Source organism: Centrocercus urophasianus, unplaced genomic scaffold (assembly GCF_019232065.1).
Source record: "Centrocercus urophasianus isolate 14NV4802_14NV808 unplaced genomic scaffold, USGS_Curo_1.0 seq_12, whole genome shotgun sequence".
Taxonomy (NCBI): domain Eukaryota; kingdom Metazoa; phylum Chordata; class Aves; order Galliformes; family Phasianidae; genus Centrocercus; species Centrocercus urophasianus.
In genome coordinates this window covers 20,967,779-20,990,627 of record NW_024884364.1, presented here as the reverse complement: position 1 = coordinate 20,990,627, position 22,849 = coordinate 20,967,779, and the positions used below count along the sequence as shown (strand labels likewise).

Sequence of the window (22,849 nt, the reverse complement as noted above, 5' to 3'; positions counted from 1 at the left end):
TATTGTGTATATTATTGAGAATAACAAGTTCTTGCCAGAGTTGCACCCATTTCCAACTGTCAGTTTTATTTTATGCTTGAAGAGTAAGGTGTAAATATTCACCTTCTTACTGTTAGGAAAGGAATTAGCTGCCAATTAATTCCTTCCTTCCTCTGGGATATATCTGTGTATCCCAAAATGCAAAGCAGTGTGTTACCTTGTATGTCATTTTGAGTGCTACCTTTATACAGGTTACTCACATCAGCCCATTCAGAGACCAGTTCTTCTATGTATTAATCATATTTTCTTGTGGCTTATTACAGACCAGAAAAATATCTACTTCCAAATGTTAAAATGGGGCACATTTCATTAATATTGAAAGCAGTAAATTATCTCTGCTTATGAGATGAGACTAAGCAATTTCTGCTGAACTCTTCCTGACTTGCTCCTTCACTAAGATACGGTGTTTTCTAATTTCTCAGAGGGCCCTGTTTTCATTAAGGGCAAGAACCCTTTAAAAAGCTGCTTAAAAGCTGTAATGAAAGCCTTACGTAGCTGAAATTCATGGAGGGGAAATGCCCTAAATTCTATTTCAGTAGTTCATCTTGAAAAATCTTCAGTTTTATAAGAATGTTGATTAACCTACAGACCAGGATACACATGGAGGAATAATGATGAAATGGATATCATTGTAACATACCGAAGCCAGCTAGTTGTACCTAATCCTTTATAAGAGCTCGATTTATGTGAGAAGCTAACATGCACTGCCCAATTTAATTTTCAAATAGCTTGGTAATTTAAATATTTTTTCCTTTCACTGTTGTGGGACACTGAAACAGTAGTCAAAGTTGCAGAAATATTAAGAACAAAAAAAGCATCAATCTACTACTTTTACAAGGACTGTTGATTCCCATAAGGGAAAATGACCCTTATATTAAGGGTGAAAAGACTAATGGGTGCTACAGATCTTTTATTTTTTTCCCCTCTCGTACAAGGATGTCAATTCAACTAACATTTTCTTCTCTCCCTTATTTACTACATTAGTGCTACGAGATGACTTCCGCCAAAACCCTACGGATGTTGTGGTGGCAGCTGGAGAACCTGCAATACTGGAGTGTCAGCCACCTCGTGGGCACCCTGAGCCTACCATCTACTGGAAAAAAGATAAAGTCCGTATTGATGACAGGGAAGAGCGGATCAGTGTGAGTACATCTCAGATGTTTTTTATAGGCACGAAGCCTGCATTAAAAGCACAGCAGCTGAGCACAGCAGACTGTCTTGGAGTCTTTCTTTGTACCTGATCGCATAAACCGCTGTAATGAAGACCAGAAACTGCTTGGCTTCGAAGTCACAGACTAGGAATAGGACAGGTTTTTGAGATTTGCTGGGTTGAGTCTGTGGAAGGACAGACAGAGGAGTCATGGGTTCCAAAACTGCAGAGACAGGGAAAAGTAAATCTAAACATACTCATCATTCCCATAGTGACTTGTTAATATACTTGTGAGTTTTCCTCTGTTTATTCCTTCTGATTCGTGCGTCCAGCTTGAACTTCCTGAGGCTTGCTTTGTGCAATAGTTATAACTGAGTCCTGTAAGAACAGTAAGTTTGATTGTGTGAGGTACTCTGTTAGATGTGAGCTGTCCCACTTTGGAACTTAGCGGATGCCTTTGACAAGTTCGGCCGTACATTTTCTTAACTTCAGTTCTCTGTAAAATGAGAACAATATCAGACCCTATGTAAGAGAGGTGTCTTAAAGATGAAACCAGTCGTATCAATGGAGTACACAGATCTTCTATGTGGAAACAAACAAACAAACAAAAAAACAGTAGCTGAGGATTACATTAATAAGCTAAAATTTAGGATAGAAATTGGGCTATGTATTCTGAAGAAATACTGAAATTATGTTCTGAAGTTGAATTGTTCCTGAATAGGAATGTGTAGTGAGTAAATGAGTAGTGATGGTATTTTTGTGATGGTTCCTTTTGTGTACTGAATGAAAAAGGACCCAGCACAGAGATTTAACCTATCGTGTGACTGGAAATTATTCCATGCTGTGCGCAAACTGGTGGGACAAATTAAGCATGCATGGACATATTTAATTCCTTTTTTTTTTTTTTTTTTCCTTTTTTTTTATATTAAGTTTTTCACTATTGATATTAATTTAATAGATTTTTTTTTTTTTTTTTTATGTTGTATAAGGTGATTTGTAATTCAACCAGTGCTGATCTTATTCATTGTTGAAGTACTGTTAGGAAACTTATTCACTCTTTCAGATGTCTATAAATGGTATTTCTAGTTGAGCAATCTAAGTAGTTGCTACTTGTGGTATTTTGGGCCAGATCATCTATTCAAAAATAGATGAATGGGAAAGTGGCAGAGAACTGTGTGTCACTTCCTGTCTCTTAAGTTTCTTTGGCTATTATTCCTAGCTTATTTTGAAGCACTACATTCATGTCCTAACACTTCATAGCCTGCAAATTTGTTACTTTATTTCTTTCATCTACTCTGCTCTTTCACTCTGCAAACATATTTTGCTTCTGTAGCCAGGAAAATATTAAGCTTTATGAGAGTGAGGTGAATTCTCAATTTGGTCTAGATTCAATCTGTTTGCATCAAGGAAAAGGGAAAATCTGTATTAATCAGTGAACAAGGAAATTTCAGGCAACAGTAACAATAAAATGAACTGGCTAAATAAAACTAAGTGAAACTGTTTTTCTTAACAGAGATGTCAAGAGTGTTTTACATATCATCATGCAAGAAATAGAAACATGCTGCATTGGCAAAGAGGCAGCAAGCAGTGATAAAAGTAAAGCATCTAATGAAAATCAAAGGGAAAAAAACCCCACATTTAAAAGCAATCAGTAAGATAAAATGTGTTCTAGATCATCTTTAAGATATTTAAAGGTATGGGATTATTATTTTGCAGCCTTACATATATTTACAAATGGAATATTTATACTTTAACTTATAAAACTTATACTTTAATTTATACCTTTAACTGTGGAGCTCGCTTGCCTGGGTAGTTTTTTCTGATATCTTCTGTTTAACTGAATTTTAAAGTGTATTTCTTGTTTTGAAACAGATACGTGGTGGGAAGCTAATGATCTCCAATACACGGAAAAGTGATGCTGGCATGTACACTTGCGTTGGAACCAACATGGTGGGGGAACGAGACAGTGATCCAGCAGAGCTGACTGTCTTTGGTAAATCTACTCTAGTTTTTGTTTCTATTTCTCTAGAAATGTTATATATTGAATTGATAGGTATATGTAGGTGACTCATCAGAACATGACACAAAATCAGGTTAGCAAAAGGGAATAATATTGCATAAACTGCATTTTCAGCTACTGGTTTCAGTGGCTACAATTTAACATTATAGATTTGTGATGGTCCAAGAATTTCCTTCTAAGCAAATTATTTAAATTTCTTTGGAGGTCCTTTGTTTTATGCATATGCTTAGAAATGATAATACAGGAAAATAATACTCTTCCTTTCTAATTTGCTGAAAGTAACTTAGCCCCTTCTAATACAGTTGACAGCAACAACTTAACAGAGGTTTGGAACAGTATTGCCTATTTAAATAATTACTTATTCATATGAAATCAAACCTTTGGAGGAGAGCACAGAAGAGCTCAATGGACCAGTAAAAAGTCATTAGAGAAAATCTGAGATCAACTTTTTGAAAATATAGTGTTATTTCTGCCATTTGTCTTTTAAAGGACACAAAGTAGATTTTCATCCTGAAAACCAAGGACATTATTTTGGGTTTTGGTATTGCTAAATGAATCAAAAAAATGGATAGGAGAGAGTCCAGAGCTAGAATATAGTAATACTGATCAGACAGCTGGGTGCATCCTGCTAACAAAAGAAAGAAAGCCGTTAAATACTGCTGTGGTACATCCTGTAGTCATGACATTTCTATTTACCAGTAGCTGTGATTCTGTAGGAATCAGTCAAGACATCTTGAACAAACAAAAGAAAGTCAATAAAGAAAAAAGCCTTCACTGCTAAAAAAAAATTAATTACATACATATGAAAAAGAGATACTCTTAGTGCTTCTTCCTACAACACCTTCTCAATAGAATACTGAAATTCCAAACAAGACTGCTTGTAAATCTAGTAAGACTTTGCATAAATACCTCAGCTACTTTGTAGAGTAGGTACTCCTAATTTGCTCACGTAATGCCTAATATGGTGCACTAGAAAACAAAATTGCAGATATTACTGTCTGCGTTTGCATATAAATATGGTTCAGCACCTTAAAAGTTATATTGTGAGTCTTACTAGAGAACACAGAAAAGATTCTGCTTGACAAGATTTGTGAGTGACTTGAAGATTTGCTGTTCTCTGATATTACAAGGCTGTGAAGGCTTCCACTCTACTCATTTTGTCATGTATTCATGGAAGCATATGACTTAAAAACAGAAATAGTATACCTTGCAAAAAGTACAGAAAGGATTTCCATTAAATTATCATGTCCTTCACAGGCAATCTGTTGAGGTTGTGCCATTATATAGATGTTAAAGAGACAACATGGGATATCTTCTTCATCAGTTTAAGTGCTAATAATCTCTGGTATTATTCCCTGTGGATAACAAGTACATTGAGACCCTAAACTACAAAGCCTTAAGAAATCCTTAAGAAACTAATTTGTTAAAAACCACTGAGCTGTAGGAATAAAAATTATGAAATATGCATGTAATTGTATGTCATATACCTAAATATTAGGTTTTTCTTGATATGTAAAACAGTCAACTACAATTTTCTGATTTTTGGAGAGACTTTAATAATAGAAATCAACTCATAAAATATAATCTAAATCTATTTTGTGAATACAGAACAAAATTAGCAATTAATGAAATTTAAAGCTTTAACTATATTTTACTGTGCTAGTCTGTTTAAAAAAAATGTATTTAAAATTCACTTCCAATATGCTATCTTCCTATATAAAATTCCTCTCGTGTTTAGGTATTCCCTTCCTGTCTTCCCTATAAGTAGCATGCAAGAAGAAGTGGCTCAATTTATGATCTATTGTTTGACAAGATAATTCAACTCTCATGTGCCCATTCCCTGGCTGCTATCTAGTCCTGAAACTGTGTGTTGGCATATTGGGCTGACTGTATAGATGTGTTCAGGTTAATTCTGGTCCACTCTGTACAGAAGAGGATGGCCTGGCTTTGTCTTCCATCAGCAGAACAGTTGTGCTCCTCTCCCATACTACGGGCAGCAGATCCTGCATGGGTGCATGTGTGCATAAGTGCTCTGTAAAGCATTACCCATGATGTTTACAGGAAGCAGTGTATCTACTGGAGACAGTTTAATCAGTCTAGACAATAAATGCTGATTAGCAGATTCATATTATTGTTTCTTTTTTTTACTTTTATTTTTTGCTTGCTTGCTTTTGTTGATGTTGTTGATTGTTTGTTTAAATAACAAACCTGGAAAAACCTTTCCATACAGTGAGGGCAGCCTTAAAAAGCACTCTTCTCTGTTGGAAATTTCACACTAGCTCTCGAGGCTTTCCAGGATTCAGCCACATGTTACTTTTGGCTCTGCAAGTTTTTCTGCAATACCTGAAGTCAATTTATGCATATCACTTCTGACAGATCTCTGGCTTCCTGTGCAGTAAATTTAGCTTGAAGCATTGCCTGTGGAAAAACTGAGTCAGTATGCTGGTAACTGGTGGCCCGGCAGGAACAGCATGGAAACCTAGCCTAAAAGATTACACCTTTCCTGAGTTAAACATAAAAAAATAAAAAATAAAGAAGGCAATAAAACCATTGGAAAGAAATAGGAGGAGAAAATAAGTTTCCCATATGCAGAATATATCCAATCAGATGGGTACCCATTCAATAACCTTTGCTGGAAGATTGTTGAGGATAATGCCTGTACAGCTCTCACAAAACAAGTCATTTTTTTTCCCAACCCCATATGCACAGGAAACATAGTTTTCAACATTAGGCCCTCGCCAGGGATAAGGATGTTCAAGCACTTTTTTTATTCCCAAGATACTATTCTTCCACAAGCAAAAACTTGTGAAAGTGAATACTGTCAAAGGAAAATATAAAACTGATAATGTAAGCAGAACTTCCCAAAATTATTTTTGAATAGTGTTTGAATAATGAGAGCAATGGCATTAGATTTTGTCATCTTCTTTTCCACAGTTGCTTGTTTTTGCCTTTGTGATGCTCCAAGGTGTAATCTTTTAGTATAGCATGGATACAGATTCTGTCAGACCTCAAGGTGGCTTTTAAGGAAAGTTAATAACTAATCCATCAATTCTCACATTCACAGAAAGAGGCAACATAGCACCTTATTATTATGGACCCATTTTTTAAATGCCAAATTCAGAAGCATGATACAAATTATGCTGTTTTGTATTTGGGTTCATAGCCTTTGGCTGAACAGAATTCAGGTAAGATGAAAAACAGAAACAATTTCATTTCAATTTGTAAGAAAGCTAGGTTTATAAAAACATAATATGGAACTAGAAATTAAAGTAATAATTAGTGTTTAAGTTAGCCTTTTACAATTTTGTCATATTCTCATACTGTTCTCAAGTAAGTTTTCAGGATGGTTTAACTATTTCAGACTCCTTTTTGTTCCTTTGGACTTCAAATGTTTTGTTTGAAGAGAATGTACAAAGATATATCTTGTATATTGATTCTGAAGCTCAGTGAAATCAATGAAAGCCTTAATCTATCAACTTCAAGAGGCTGGCACCGGGCACTGAAAAGAAGTGAGTTATATTTAGAATAACCTCAAAAGAATATGAATTGTAACTAATAAGAGTATGAAAATATCTTAAAAGACATGTGAATTTAGACATATTAAATATTGTTTTGTGATAATCTTTGATTTTAGCTTTGGTACCCAAACCTTTCTTCAGCTAATAAGGTCCTGTGGGATGAAGAGGTACTTTCTTCTGATGCTTGAAGAAATATTTGCGTTTGATGTTCTCTTGATATTGTCAGGCTGAAACAGATACCATAGTTCCAGCAAGAGTATACTGTGATGACAAGATGTTAGAAGAAGAAATCCAAAAACCCCTTAATGAAGACACTGTGCCCTATTTTTCTTTCCTGAATTCTATGTGGAAGGCCCTAGCAGAATCTTGTCGCATCATATCTTGCAAATTAGTCCCAAAAGATTTCCCAGCCATGTGGAAAACCTGCCTAAATCAAGTTTACATTCACAGTTCAAGACAGAGATGTTACCAGTGTGCATTTTGTTTTTCAGAGCTTGTCTTCCTATTTTTCTTCAAATCCTTAATACTTCCCATTTGCAGCATGCTTGTGGCAGTTTGTAAAGAAGCATCATGTCTTTGCAGTATTTGTTTTCCACTGATACTGATAAGGCGCAATAGGATGATACAATAGTGAAAAGGGTTTGATCAAACTCCAAATTTTGTATTTATGCTCAGTAAAAACTATCTCTGCAATTAATACCTTGTTAAATGTATGCAATAGGAGGAAAACAATGAGTTGAAAAAAGTAATTTTAGTCCTACTGTGCTACTAGTCCCTCACTGTGCTATTTTAGTCCCTCACTGTGCAAGCTCATTGCATATTGGCTAGCTCATAAGTATGCAATGTCTACATAAGTGCTTATTTTTCAAACAGAAAAAGTGCCTAAAAAGTGGTTGTACAAGGGTATCTTCAAATAGTAAAACATGTGCTATTGCAACTGTATTTTCATTTGTTTGGCTGGCATCCTACCATGCTATCTTCTTCCTCATCTTCATTTTTGGCAGAGAGCTTTACTTATGCAGCTCATGTTGAAGATAATGGAATATCTACATTATTGACAGCATATTGAAGTGAAACTTTCTTCCAGTCATCTAATGTTTCTTTCTTTCCTTTGCATTAGAACACTAACGTGAAAAATGTTTTTTTTCTTTAACTATTTACTATTAAATCCCTCCCCAGAATCATCTTTTTAACTCATGTTTTATTACTTCTTTGTACAACAGGGAATATTTTCAAAAAATGATGCCTTCTCTCTAGCAAAGGAGAAAACAGTTTTAAATCAGATTGAGTCTTCACCTTATGGAGACCATCAAATCTTTCATTGTAGCAGTTGCCTCAGCAGACAAAATATATTAAGGTAGTTAGGATCATTTTAATTAGATTGAGATCCCATATATGGCTGTCTGACTTTTTGAGAAACTGAGAAAGGGCAATAATACATCTGAAGGTCGCCTGAATCTCTCTAATACAGTGTGATACACAGACTTCTTGTTAAATGGAGGAGAAATTGAGTTCTGGGGTTTACTTGTGTCAGCACCCAAAGCAAGGAAGAATTTTTTGTATGTTTCCAGCTTGAAACTGTTCTGTGATTTTCTTCCAGTGCATATTTGAAGCACTGCAACATACTGTAGGTGTCTAGATTGCAGCAACAATCCCCTTCTATAATTGCAAGCAAAGTTTATTCTGAAGTTAGAAAGGTCATTCCGATAGTACTACAACTCTTTGACATGACATATAACCGTGTTCTATTTTATAGCTCTCTTCAAAGATTTTTAATATTCATCAGAGAAAGCCCAGAAAGCAGGTGCTTTATTTACCCACTAAAAACTTACAAAATAAATCTATTAAAAGTTTTATGTATGTTACTATTTTTAATTTATTGCACTTTGTTTTTCAAATATATTATATTTTGAAAGCCCTTGACAGAGTAACAATGTCTGTTTATACCATAAGGCTTTATTTATGGGCAAACCATTTAAAAAGAAAAAAAAAATCATGGTGTATTTTCTCAGGTTTGCCTCTGAAACTGTATTTGACCTGACTGTGCAAAGATACATTTTCTATTTAGCGTGCTCAGGCAAGCAGTGCTCTGTCTCCTGAGAGATTAACGTTGTAAGCAAGTTATGCAGGTGACTCAAATCCAGTTAATCTCACATAAAGAATGTTAATTGCATTAGCAATGGCATTCACTCTGATCACTTTATAGCTGTATAATTAGCAATTGAATGTATTCAAGGAGTTGTCTGAATGATACAAAAACAGGAAACAACGTGAGAGAGAACTTGTTGTTTCCCGAAACATACTGTGAAAAATGTAGAGATAATAGAAAAATGGAAATAGCAGTTATTGTTATTTGCATGTCATTGATAACTGTGATCTGTACTTACAAAGCTATTTATTTTCTAGCAAATTCGTAACTATTTTGGAAAAAGCAATTTTTAAGAACCTGATCTGAAAGTTTTGTTATATATTCCTAAATTGTCTTGGTGTAGAATTGAGTGATTTACATAATGATCTTTTGGCCATTTACTGCTTCATCAGCAGAGTTCTCTTCAAAATGTGATAGAAATTTATTTTCTGATCTCCTGTGTAGAAGCTTTTATAGCCACAAGTAGCAGTTTCATAAATATGCAAGTCTTAGTTTCTTAGATTTTTACAGGCAGCTTTTGTAGACATGTCAACAATTATTTCTGTATGCAGATCAAGCAAATATAGAGGTATATGCAGAGTTATTGTGTTCAAAACTAACTAACTTTGAATCACCTATAAGGATGTTTATTGGGATCTAATTTTTTGGTTAAGGATCATCTCTTGAAACACAAATACCAGAATGTAGACTGAGCTCTTTTAGGAGAAAAGTTGTGAGAAAAACTTACAGAAAGTTTAATTAACATATTCCCTTTTTGATGCACGTCTTCACAGATAGGCCAAATGCACTGCTTAGTGCTACGTGCTAAGGCAGACAGCTAATGCTTTTGCTACTTTGACCAGTTTAAATGCTTGTCAGACTAAAATGTCTTTATCCGAATTCTTCCATGCTTGATGTTCACTTTAGCTGATTTTTATTTTTAATGCTTTTAAATTGTCACAGAGTCAGAAAATCATTTGAGTTGGAAGAGACCTTTATAAGTTGTCTATTCCAACTCCCCTACAATGAACAGGGACACCTACACCTAGATCAGGTTGCTCAGAGCCCCATCTTGCCTTACCTTGAAGATCTCCAAAGACAGTTCTTCCAACACATCTCTGGACAATCTGTTCCAGTGCTTCACTACTCTTAACATAATTTTTTTTTCCTTACATCCAGTCTAATTCTCCCCTCTTTTGGAAATAATTTCTTCCAGTCATATAATCGCAACGCCTGCTGTAATATCTGTCCCCTTTTTTGCAGAAGTCCCCTGTAGATATTGAAAGGTCCTCCCAGAGCCTTCTCTTTGCCAGGCTGAACAGCCCCAACTCTCTTATCCTGTCCTCACAGGGAAGATGTTCCATCTCTTGGGTAATTTTTGTGGCTGTCCTCTGAATGTGCTCCAACAGGTCAGTGTATCTCCTGCTCTGAGAACCCTATATCTAGACACAGTACTCCAGGTGAGATTTCATCAGCACAGAATAGAGGGACAGAATCACCTCCCTCAACGCTCTTTTTGATGCGACCCAGGACGCATACGGTTGGCTTTCTGGGCTGCGAGGGCACATTGATGGCTATCCATTCAGTACACCCACATCCTTTTCAGCAGGGTTATGTCTCTATCCTTTGTACTGATAGTCGGGGTTGCTGTGACCCAGCTGTAAGAACTTGCACTTTAATTCACTGAAACTCATAAGATTCACCTGGGCGCACTGACTTCTAGGTCTCTTTGAATGGTATCTCATCCCTCCGGTGCATTGACCACCCCACTCAGTTGCTGTCATCCACAAACTTGCTGAGGATGCTCTCAGTCCCACTGTTGATGTTACTGAGGAAGACATTAAAGAAAATTCGTTCAAATACTGAGGGATACTACTTGTCACTGATCTCTGTCCGGACATTGGACCATTGACCACCACTCTGTGGGTACAGTCTTAACCAGTTCCTCATTCATCAAATGGTCCATCCGTCAAATCAGTATCTTTCCAGTCTGGAGAGAAGGATGTTACTGGGGACTGCGTCCCTTATTGAAGTCCAGACAGATGACATCACTGGCTTTTTCCTTTCCATTGGTGCAGGTACACAGTCATAGAAAGCCAGTAAGTTGGACTGGTAGGACTTGTTCTTTGTTGTTCTGTGTTTTGTGTCACATCGCTCTCTTCCACATGCCTTGGCATAGCTTCCAGGAGGATCTGTTCAATGATCTTCCCCAGCATAGAGTTGAGGCTTACAGGTCAGTAGTTCCCTGGTCATTCTTTCTACACCTATGTTCCCAACAGCTACTGCAAGCTTCAGGCACAGGATACAGAACAAAAAGGGACAAAAAGTTGGAGAACAGGAATGGCTTGGGAGAAAACAGGGAGAACAATGTCTGTCCCTTAGACACGTTACTATCTAACACCTGGAAAATTGCTGTTGATTCTTGAATGTGTCTGTTGCTCTGCTGACAAAATATATTTTTCCCTGCCTTTAGGTAACTATGCTTGTATTATGGAATTCCATGTGATGCTGAGTCACTGATACAAATAATTATTAACAGGCTTTTTTTGTATTCCTTACTTTCTGCTTTACTATTTCAATCTGTATAAGTTCACATTTTATCAGATGCAAGTGAATTCAGTGGAAGCTGAGCTTTGAACATATAAAATGAATGCTAAATTCTTAAGAAAAAATAAATTGACAGTTTTGTGTCTCAAATTAGGCATGAAAATTTAGCAGATTTTTTTTTAAGCTTGCTTTCTTAGATCTCTATCACACCCCTCCGAGAGGGGCTGTGAAAGTAAATGAATTGTTTATGAAGCATTGAGATAGGTGTAATGGAGATCAGGAGGAAAGCAATAATTCTTTCTTTGAAGAGAGGTTTGAGTTGTACAACAGGAGGCCACCCACTAAACAGTACAACAAAAGCAAAATATTAAACACCTGCTCATTAGATGAAAACCAACCATACAGACATGTTTAGGGGAAGAGTTGCATGTGATCATGTAATTGCAACCGTTCCGATAAAGCAGAAAGGGAATGAAGAAAAGGCATACAAACAGCCTTAATTTTGACACTTCTGGCTTTTAGGTGCTGCATGTTAAATTTTGCAACTTTATTAATGTTCTTTTAATGTTTTTGTTTGTTTATTTGTTTGTTTTTCAATTTGCATATGTTAAACATCTATAGCAAGCCCATAAATTCAGCTCTGTGGTTAGGAAAACAATCTGCCTAAGTCAGAGTCTGGTATTGCTTACATCTGTGTAAATTTTGAATAATTTTCTAAGTGACATCATACCACTCAACTTACTGAGAATGAAATGTGAAAAGTAGTGTGTAACTGGTTTTAGATGTCTTTATAATAAATCCCTGTCTTGAGTGGAAATATTGCTTCATGTAAACCCAGTCTTATAATGGTTTGTCTCTGGCATAAATAATTTATGACAATAAAAGTGTGGTATGGCTAGGAGAGGACAGAACAAAATTTATGCAATCCAAAGGCAACTTGGAAACTAACCCCAGTGACATCCTTTCAAATGAAATTACCGGTACTTTGAGTTTGTACCACTCTAACTGACATCAGATTGTGGCTCTGCATCTGGATTTCAAACAGGCCTGTGCAACATTATGATGATTAATAATATTTGTAGCTTTGCAGACTAACATAACAAGGGTAAACAGAACTTATTATTGAGGCCTTAATTTATTTTTCCATGATGAAGTTAGTGATGGAAATCAGTGAAGATTTGACCTCCACACAACAGCTCTCAATCGGTTGGGACACCTAACACACAGTTTGCATTTTCCTCCAAAGCATCAAGCTATTGATCATTGCCAAAGGCAGGATATCTCTGTGGGCAGCTCATATATTTCTGGAGCAGACAGTAGCTTTTAAATCACACTTAGACCATGCAGCAGTGCAGAGCTAAAGAGTTCACATGGAAGGGCATGATCTGGAAGACGTCCCCAGTTGCTGTGACAGGCAGACAGCCGGTGCTGGCACGCGCTTCGTGCTAGTGGCACTCAGCATTTATGTGAAGGCCAGACATGACAACCTCAGCATCTCCATCCCAGCCATCACTGTTCTGGCCGCCGGTGCACATCATCAGTTCCACTTGTCTGAATTTGTGGAACTCAGCCCTCTTTTCTATCTTCCGCGGATCGGTAAACAAAAATTTGCTGAAAAGTCAATAGTTTTTTTTCATTTCAGCCCTCTGACTCACTGAGGAATTTAATTTTTAATATCTCTTTTTAAGAGCGGCCCACGTTTCTCAGGCGACCAATCAACCAGGTGGTGCTGGAGGAGGAGGCCGTGGATTTCCGGTGCCAGGTGCAGGGGGACCCGCAGCCCACCGTCCGCTGGAAGAAGGACGATGCAGACCTGCCAAGAGGAAGGTGAGAGCAACATTTGTGTTCCCCTCGCATTCAAACTTCCACTGTTGAGCAGCTTTGAAACTACTCTTGACTGCATATTTCCCATGTTTCTGGTCTTTGGCACTACAAACTGTGTTCTAGAGCCAGCTGAGCAGGGAAACCCACTCTGAGCTGCATTGTCCAGGTCATGGATTCCAGTGCAAGGAAGAAAACTGATGCATAGCTGTTGTGAACAGACGGCTATTCACTGCATCTTCAGGACAAAACTGAAGATGTCTTAAGGGCTGCACTAGTAAAAGTAGCCTTCAGAAAAGGGAAAGGTACAGACCTTCTCTGTGACACTTATGGGATGCATTTGTGGCAGAGCTTTGCTGGTTCTTCTGCTAATGTTCACTATGTCTCAGAAAACTCTTCCACTGGAGAAGTCAAAAGAACTTCTGATATTTTTGTCAGAAGTGGAAAACACTAGGTTAATTCTTTTGGTCACCAGTATTATTTCTGCTTCTCCAATCATGGTCTTAAAAAAAGAGCAACTGTGTTGGTGTTTGACTGGTTTAACCCTGTCAGTGTATATCAAATGTTCTGAGAGCATACTGCTGTGACGGGGACTAACTAAAACAAGCTGGAAGTTTTGGCTTCTTTCATCATTACAGCATGCCTTGCATCTTCACCCTAAGTAGATAAAGTGTGGTAATTCCTAGGAGTCATACAGTAAATGGTCATCATTACATCTGGAGTTAACATCACTTGTTTTTCAATATCTAAATCTTGAATAAAATAACAAAACTCAAATTGGTCTGTAGCTGTTTTTGCTTCCACTTCCTCAGCTCTATGTTTGATGTGAAGATGGAATTATTTAATTAAATACTAGTGAATGTATTGTGCTGCTGTGATTTAGTCTTACTGCTTAAGTTGTTTTAAATCATACCTACTTCTAGGTCTTGTAAGCAGAACAGGTGGTGCAGTTGCAGTGCCTTTGATTAGGCTGCATGCTGGATTAGGTTTTTAAAGTGGTTTTATGTACCTTTTTTATATATTTTACTGTTAAAAACAAGTTACTGTGTGTTTTGAGGTAATTTCTTCTGTCCAGTTGTGATGTCTTTCTTTCTAAGATAAAAAATGTAACAGGAAATGGGAACAGTTATCATAGTGTTTTAATATCAGATACCTTCTGATGATATTCAACTTCACTCTCAGAAACTGTTCATTTCTGCAGTGGTTTTCTTTTTCTTTTTTTTTTTTCTTTTCACTGCTGTTAAATGATTAATTAATTGTTGTAATGTTGTATGTAATTGTTGTAATTAATTGTTGTATGTTGTATGTTTTCAAAAACAATATGCATAAGCAGAATCTTCAATGTCCAAAGGGTGGAAATTTCCAAACCATGATGCACGTTGTTTAATCACAGAAGATAAACTATCTGAAATGAATTTTTCTCTTTTTTTTAATGCAAACAAATTTTCCCAGGGGTGAGTTGAAAGAATGAGGCGAGAAAATGAAAATTAGGGCAGAAATTTCTTAATTTTTTTCTCCTTGATGAAATATAAAATTTTCTTTTTTTTTTTTTTTTTTTTTTTTGAGGTTAGAAAAGAATGTCACTTTCATTTTTTGAAGTCCTGTATTTTAAGCATTTTAATATAAATGGTGAATTATGAAATTTGAAGGAATTCCCTTTGTTATAATTTCATAAATAAATAAATCCTTTTTCTGAGCAGATCTGTGCTGCTATTTATCTTAGAGATTTCAAAGACAATTTCCTCTTTCTACAGCTAGTGATGTTCTCTGCACATTTGCCCTTCTGGTTTTGGCTGTGGGGCTTTTTTGTTGTTGTTGTTTTTTAATTATTATTCCAATAATTTCCTTTTGGCCACATCCCTAGGTTACAAGATAATTATAGTAGATACCTGCTTCAGTAAGTACTGCAAATTATTATAATTTTCTATTATTAATTCAATTTTGAAAAATACGTTGGTCAGTAACAGCAAAGTGGGATAAACTGAATACTCTGTATTTCTATGCGTTTTGTTTCTGTATTCCACTGATGATGAATGCCAGAATCAGTGATGCTGTATCCATAGTATTCCAGAAACCCTTCTCTGCTTTTCTATATTAGTTCCTTCAAGTTCTTTCAATTTTTTACTGAAATATGTGAAAGCAAAGAGAAAAGCAATAGCAGTAATTTCTGGTGGCAAATGTAAACAGTATTGCTCCACCAATTGGTGTGTTGAGTAATAATTGGGAAATAATTTCAGGCTATTACAGTTTTAATTATGTAAGTCCCTGGTGAACTGTAAACATCTCCACTCACAGTTGGACTGGGGGAGGGAACAACTTCTAAAGAAGTAAATGTGTTTGAAAATATGAAAATTTAAAAAATTTTAATTTAGGTATTTTGTTTAATTGTCCTCGTAATTACCCAGAAATTTATGAACAATTGTGCTTTGAAACTAAGAACAGATGGGACACAAGTTTATTCTGAGTGTGCAGATCTGTATTCCAAATTTTCACTATTTTGAATTAATGATCTAAAACAACTATCAGCCTATATTTTTGAATTTAAGACCTAAAAGTTGTTCATCTAGTCAATATTTTTAAAGTGTCTGCAAAAAATATGTCTCTCTGTCACTCAGAGGGACCTTCTTTTCCTAAATTCTCTAGACATGACCTGAGATTTCAAAGATCTCTGTACACATCATGGAGCTTTTTATGTAGCTTTTCTGTATCTTTGACAGGAATTAAGAAAGCATTAGGAAGTACCAAGTGGAAGTGGTGGTGTGAATTATGCATAGCTGTTTTCTTAGGATTTTTTTGCCTTCTGTTTTACTGTGTTGGCCCATGACCTCAAAGATGAATGTGATGATATGTCGCAGTAGAGGTTGAACCTTCCCACCAATATTCCATTATGTTTTGCTGCCACGTGACAGATGGCAGCAGAGGGACAGTCTGATGGAATGGTGTCCAGCATGGAAGTGTGTGTAAAGAACCCATTTACATTTATTAATGTTGATGAGCTTTTATGGAGACCAAACAGTGAATGTGAGCACTGTGACGCAGTGACTGTGTTTCAGTAGAAGCAAGAGCGACATTTCAGTGACCCATGCAGATTTTTACAGGTGTGCCTTGCAGGCTTTTGTTCATTACTGGTGAGAATGCACAGCTTATGGTGGTGACTATGTAGAAAGACAGTGTTATGTAACTGAGAATTTGCCCTATCTTTGTTACTGTGCTCTTTGTATCTGTGGTAGGTTCTATGGAAATAATTAGGAGGCATTACTTTCAGAGCAAGCTATGTATATTTTTGTAATAATTAATTAAATTATTCAGACCTGAAAATTCTTTTTAGGCCCTAAACCAATCCGGCATATTAGTAGCTTGCTAAAAATACTGATGCTGCACCCATAGGCAGAAATAAAGGGCAATGTGAAATATAGGTTGTATAAAGCTTTTTTTCCAGAAGCTGTCCATTTTAAATCAGCCAGAAGAAACTGAAATGGATTGTGAAACCAGGATAGAGGCGCATGGTGTATATTTTATTTTACTTGCTTGCTCTAAAGATTCAACATCACGCCATACCTTCCATAGTATACAAAGGCGAACGGAATAGTTAATCAAGTATGACTCGTGTCAAACTACTGGAGGTGAACAGGATATTGTGGGGTCAGTAGTCTTTATGCCTTTGGCTGAAACACTAGATTCACAACTTCATGAATAGTGTTTCTTTTCTTTATAAGCACCTCAAGGAAATGGCACAAAAATTGTTCTAAAGCTGTACTAAAGCAACTCAGCCAGCTGCAGCTATGCAGAATGATCAGGAAATATTGAAAATTAAATGAAAATCATTTTTACTTACACATTGAAGTCTTTTTCTAACCACAGGTTCAGGTAGCTTTCCTTTGATGTCTGCTTGGCAGAAATAGAGATTATACTTTCTTGCTAAGAGTCTGATGGTCTCCTGTGTTGTCAGGAATTCAATATGGCTTGAATCAACTCTTGATTCATCTGCTTTTCATTCCTAATAACAAGAAAAAAGTGATATTACTTGAGAGTCTCCAATATGAGAGTGGCATATCTATGACTAGCACTTTAATAAAATTTGAATAAGGTTTGTACAGTGTTTCATGTCTTCAAATTTTCTAGCAGAGTCAAAGAGAGCAGCTGCATAGTCTGTAATTACATAGCAAGTAATACGTATATTTTCTTTTTTTTTTCTCAGGAAGTGAAGAGATTTTCAATTACAAGTTAAAATTTATGACACACTATAATAACTGTTTAAACCTTTTACACAGAAGAAGCTAACAGTGCCAGCTCTTTGGGAAAGTGAAGTTAGCTCAGCAAATGTATTTTTCAGTTGCCTTAAAAATGACTGAGTAGCAATCACTTGGGCCTTTTTTTGCATTCCAGCAAAGAACAGCTGGCTTAGCTCAGTAAATACATCTCTAATGAAATTACAACCTGCTCTTGTAAGTCGCATTTATAGGCATTGTCTGATTAGATGAATATTATACTAGAAATGAAGAGTGGCATCCACACCAGCAGGAAGATGTATTTTTTTTATGTACTGTCCACACAATGGAAGAGTGTAGGCAGAAAAATCAAGAATGATGCTTCAGAAGGAAAACAGTGTGTAGTTTATCAAGAGTATATTGTGCTAAGAGATTGCAGGCTCTTAGATGAGACAGAGCAGTGATACCCACTAATGAAAAACGTAGTCACTAAAAATTAAAAATATTCATTAAAAAGTATTAGGGAAAATGAATTATTTTCTGGTTTTTAAAATTTATATACATTTAAGTGTGTTAAAGTATTGTCAATGTTTGCTGAGAACTGTAAACATTTTTTTTAATTGCTGTAAATGACAAGCCATAAGGTTTAACCTTAACTACAGTTGAGAGTTTATAGTTAATTTATTTGTAGATATGTTAGCTCCAAATAAAATCTTCATAGATGTTAATCCTGCTATGTTTTTAAATCTGGCCCTTGTGCCTAAAAAATAATTGCATAAATATAGGCTGAACAGAAATTCTGTCTGTCACACTTCTGACAGGTGTGCATTTTCACTAAGTACAGCAATTTCTGTGTTTTTCTCCATGACTTCTTGTGGGATCAAAACTAAGAAGAGAAGATCACAAAATCTGTGTACCCATCTTCCAGGTACAAATCTTTGAAATAAATTTAAATGTTTTTTACGGAGAATCTTACCTCAGTAAGTTCTCAAATGTTATATTTTTAAGAGGTCATCCAAAAAAGGTCTGATGGCAGGAAGTGTTCTGCATTTGTATTTTTGCATGATCACAGGATAAGTCCCTGTAAGCCAGAGAAACAGTAGTTTTCAAGAAGTGGTAAAACTGTGAGTTCTGTGAGTAAACACAGAGCTACATAATTCTATTTATATTCTGTGGATGGGATAGTGAGGTATTTAACTACAGCCTCCTCTAGACACAACCAAGGATAGAATGACCTTTCAATGAAATATGAGCTAATAACACTGCAGTACTGTGTGCTTTGGTCGACTTAATCTCTGTGCAGTTTGTAACAAAATGCAGTCTAATGTGTATTGAAAATTAATTAGAGTAAAGAGTGTGTTTTAGTACTATAATGGATATAATCTTCGGTTACATCAGCAAATTTCTGCTGCTGTTAATAATAATTAGCAGTTTTAAATAAAGGGTCAGGAAAATAGGATGTTTTTCATATTAGCTATATTACATGTACTATTCACCACCTCTGGTTAGAAACAGTATGATTTGTACGCCCATCTTTTGTTTTCTAAGCCAGGCCTCAAACGGAGATTAGTTCCCTCTGTGAGGAACATAAGGGAGAAGATTGGGTGTTCTTAATAGCATGTCAAAAGGAGCCAGTGGAAGAAAAAGGTTTAATATGTTGTTTGTATTCTTATGTACATGTGGAGGGAGTAAAGACAGTTTGCAGAGGATGTTGTTACGTTGGGTTTAATGCAGCACATGGCTGGAACAGGGCAAGCTATAATACAACTTGTGAAGAGGCTGTGTTGCTTAATACCAGCGCACGGGTGGATTTCAACAGCATACAGTGTAGATGTGTGTTTAGCTGTTATGTTGAATTATTTGAGGAAAATTCTCCTATAAAGCCAGATAGATTGTTTAGAGATAGAGAGATGATGTGGTAAAAGAGAGGCAGGTTTTCGTATGTAGCATCAAAATGGCATACCTCATTGTTGGTTCTTTTTGTTCAATATTTCTGTTTTCTGGTGGATGTTTTGCTTTCCAGTGATGCCTTCTCAATCTGTAAGTGGAAAAATATTCCTTGTGTTTCCTGAAGAATAGATGGGCATGTGAAAGTGTGAATTAGAGTATTTTTTGACAATTGAAATCTCTCTATGCATGGCATTGAATAATGTCCTGTAGATCTATCATCCCAGTTATCCCAGAGGTCTGTAGTCTAACCCAGCAGTTATCTGCCTTTTATTTGCATGAAGTATTAAATGCTGTGAGCAGGAGTGTTTGGTACGTGTTTGTGCTAGACTGAGCAGCAGAGAAGTGGTTAACAGAACTGACATTTAAATTAGCTTCATGTTAAGTGTCAAATCTTGCCACAGCTGAAGAAGAGCTATTGTTTCATGCAGTCTGTTTGAGGGTGCATGATAACAGTCTCCAGTTGTTTACATAAGGTTCAAGGTTGGAAAAATAGTTTTACAGCCCCACATACAGCAACCAAAAAGGAATCATGTCAGCTAGCACCCTACATGTTTTCTCTTTGATGAGTGAATCACTGATAATCTATGAAGTGATCAGTGGCAGTGCACTTGAAATATGATTGCCATTAGTGAATTGTTTAGTTTTTATCCTCTCTTACGTAACATCCTAAAACTGTTGAATGTTTGAAAAGTAATGGAGTCACTAATAGAGTCCTGAAGGAAAATTTAATACTGGCAGAAAGGTGTATTTTTCAGAATTTTCCAATCATGAAAGACAGAAATAAGTAAGTACTTCTGTCAGGAATGAGACTTAAGAAAACTTGATGTAGAATTTTGCTCAAATTGCCTATTCCAGTGCTTGAATCTTTTGTTAGTGTTGTAAAAACAGAATATAACAAATAAAAGCTTCATAATCACATAGTTTATACATTGCATGTATAAGCTTCAAAATATTGAGGTAGCATGTTTCCTTTAGAACCATAAAGAAATCAAGCAATTTAGGCTTAGTATTATCAGTTTATTGACTATTAAATATGATAGAATGAAAAAGTGTTCTGTTTTTCTAGGAAATGTTCAAGAAAGGGAAGCTGATAGTTTTACTCCAGCAGGAGTAAAATTCAAGAGCTGTGACTACAACTTATTAATGCTTCTGGGATGGTTGGGATGGTTGCCCTAGAGGGATTTCTTCTGTTTTAGATATACTCTATTCTTGTATGAGATATAAACTTTGTCATCTCAGTTAAAAAAAAGAAATAATAATAATCTGTGAAAACAGTGAAAGATTAAAATTTTAGCTTTGAGAACTACTTTTCAGTTGCTAAAAAAGATACTTGAAAGGACTGGAACACAGTTCTTATGGTAAGAAAAAACAAAATACTGTTTTTCCATAAAACTAACCTCCTTAAAATTAATTTCAGTGATGTGCTGAGCAGATAACCCTAAGTATCAAGGGTGTTTTTCATCATACATGAATGTATGATATAGGCATTAATAATACAAAGCTCCCCAAGTGCCAGACAAATGTGTCTCAACTGTGAGGTAACGGACTACTTCTGCTGACAGGAGGGTAGGTCTCCATGCCAAGTCATTACATGGTCTCTTAGCTCATACTTCTACTGAGGTTCAAGCTTTTCAAATATGGAGGTCTGTCTGGAACTAAAATCAAATCAGAAGCCCATTTTGGATAATTATCATGTGGTAATTCTTTATGAGTACTTCTCTGTGCAAACAGAGTTGTAGAGACGAAAGAAAGCCTCTGTCATTTTAGAGTGTTTACTAAGACACAGTTTCCCAAACATGTTCTGTTCTGAACTTATATGTGTTTTCAAATTATTTTAGTGGAAATAAAAAAAAAAGAGTCCCATTTTTCATTCTTGGGTTTCTTCTGAGCTCATGGCTGCTGATTTTGAGAAATACTAATTAAGTGCATTGACATATGTGTGTTCATTCACAAGAGTAGTGCTGCATAGTATAATGCTTCCAGAGAAGTCAGAGAACATTATTTCCTTGGACATGGGAACAGTTTCACAATATTGGCACATTGACTGTAGCTGTTGCATTCATCTTTTATGAGATTTAGGCCCTTTTGTTGAATGCCTTGGCTTAAGGGATAATGGAGTGAGGTTCTGTGTTTTATATTATTGCAATTGAGAGTGTCAACCAGAAAAAATTATAAAGAATCTGCTGGTTAAAACCCATAAAAGATTTTGGACTGAAGCAGAATCTGCTGTCAATATATTTTAATTAAAAATAGAGGATAGTAACCTGTATCACTTAACTCTTTGCTGGCTTGTTGGCATGAAGCCAGTAAACCATTTTATAAACCATTATGATATATACCTCACAATAAGAAATTCAAGGTAATGTCACATTGTCTTGCACCTTTGTTTGGTATGAATAGCATAGCCAAGGAATGAATGGGAATCAGCAAATTCTCTCAAACGTGTGTGTGAATGGCAGCTGCCATGTCAGCACTTGGGGACAGCCCTTCAATCGGTCAGTCTACCATAGCCTTCAGCTACATCTAAGAGCCACTGAGCAAAAAGCAGCCAAGATCATAGTCGTACAAGAAAGTAATTTAGGACCATAACACACAAACACATGCATTTTTATGCTCTCTGTCTCTGATTCAGGTTTTAGTAGGGAACAAAAATGAGAGGGCTGCCTTATCTTTTGCTGTGTCACTCACATTGGTTTGTGCATCATCTTTCTTCTGCTTATCGCCGCATGAGCTGGAAGTGCAAAACAAATGTTTAATTTAAGGGAGCTGGCAGTAGGGATAAATGCTTACCTGATGGGAATGGCAGCTCTTCTTTCTGCTTCTGTACCACATAAGGCTGAAGCAGATAACGGTCTCATGCTTCTCATCTTCACTACAGTTTCTCTTTGGCTTTCTCCGTCTGGAGCCAGAGAAAAGCTGTGGCACTATGCTGGAAAGCAAAGTGCCAGAACCATAAAGGAGAAGTGGAGATGGAAGTTTAAGCCTGCTTAACTCCATCATGTTCACTGTTTTGGGCCAGTAGTGTCTCTCTTTAGTATTGTGAGTAATCTTCAAGTTTTGTATGCATGTATTGCAAGGAAAGAAAAAAGAAAGAAAAGGGGGAAAAAAAAAAAACAAAAAAACGGAAGCCCTACAAAACTTAAATACAAAGAAAATAAGTGCCTGATATAAATTGATGTAATTTTTTGAGGCCAGTGACATCAGTTCACAGCAATTAAGATGTGACTCTTGAATTCTCCCTTCAGCAGGAAGAATGTCTTCTTTTTTTATTTGAATTTGTTGAATTTATTGAGAATAGTACTACAATCTCCTAACTTTAAAATGCACAGCTGAAGAAAGTGTATCACTAGCTGGATATCTAGGAATGTAATGACTCCATCTGCACACACAGCTGTGCTACCTGTGCATGCAAAAGACAAAGAAGCACATATTTTCATGCATAACTGCCTGCACAATTGTTAAAATCTG

At 36.2% G+C, this 22,849-nt stretch overlaps 1 protein-coding gene across 2 annotated transcripts in view; it reads left to right on the top strand.

The window, feature by feature from the left end:
* The window catches only part of ROBO2 (roundabout guidance receptor 2), a 400,096-nt gene that overhangs the window by 250,888 nt on the left and 126,359 nt on the right, over positions 1-22,849 (top strand). For both annotated transcript variants that reach the window (XM_042810549.1, XM_042810548.1), the window contains exons 2-4: positions 1,024-1,181; positions 3,062-3,182; positions 13,091-13,229. In XM_042810549.1, the coding sequence (XP_042666483.1) occupies positions 1,024-1,181; positions 3,062-3,182; positions 13,091-13,229 (418 nt within the window). The remainder of the gene's footprint in view (positions 1-1,023; positions 1,182-3,061; positions 3,183-13,090; positions 13,230-22,849) is intronic.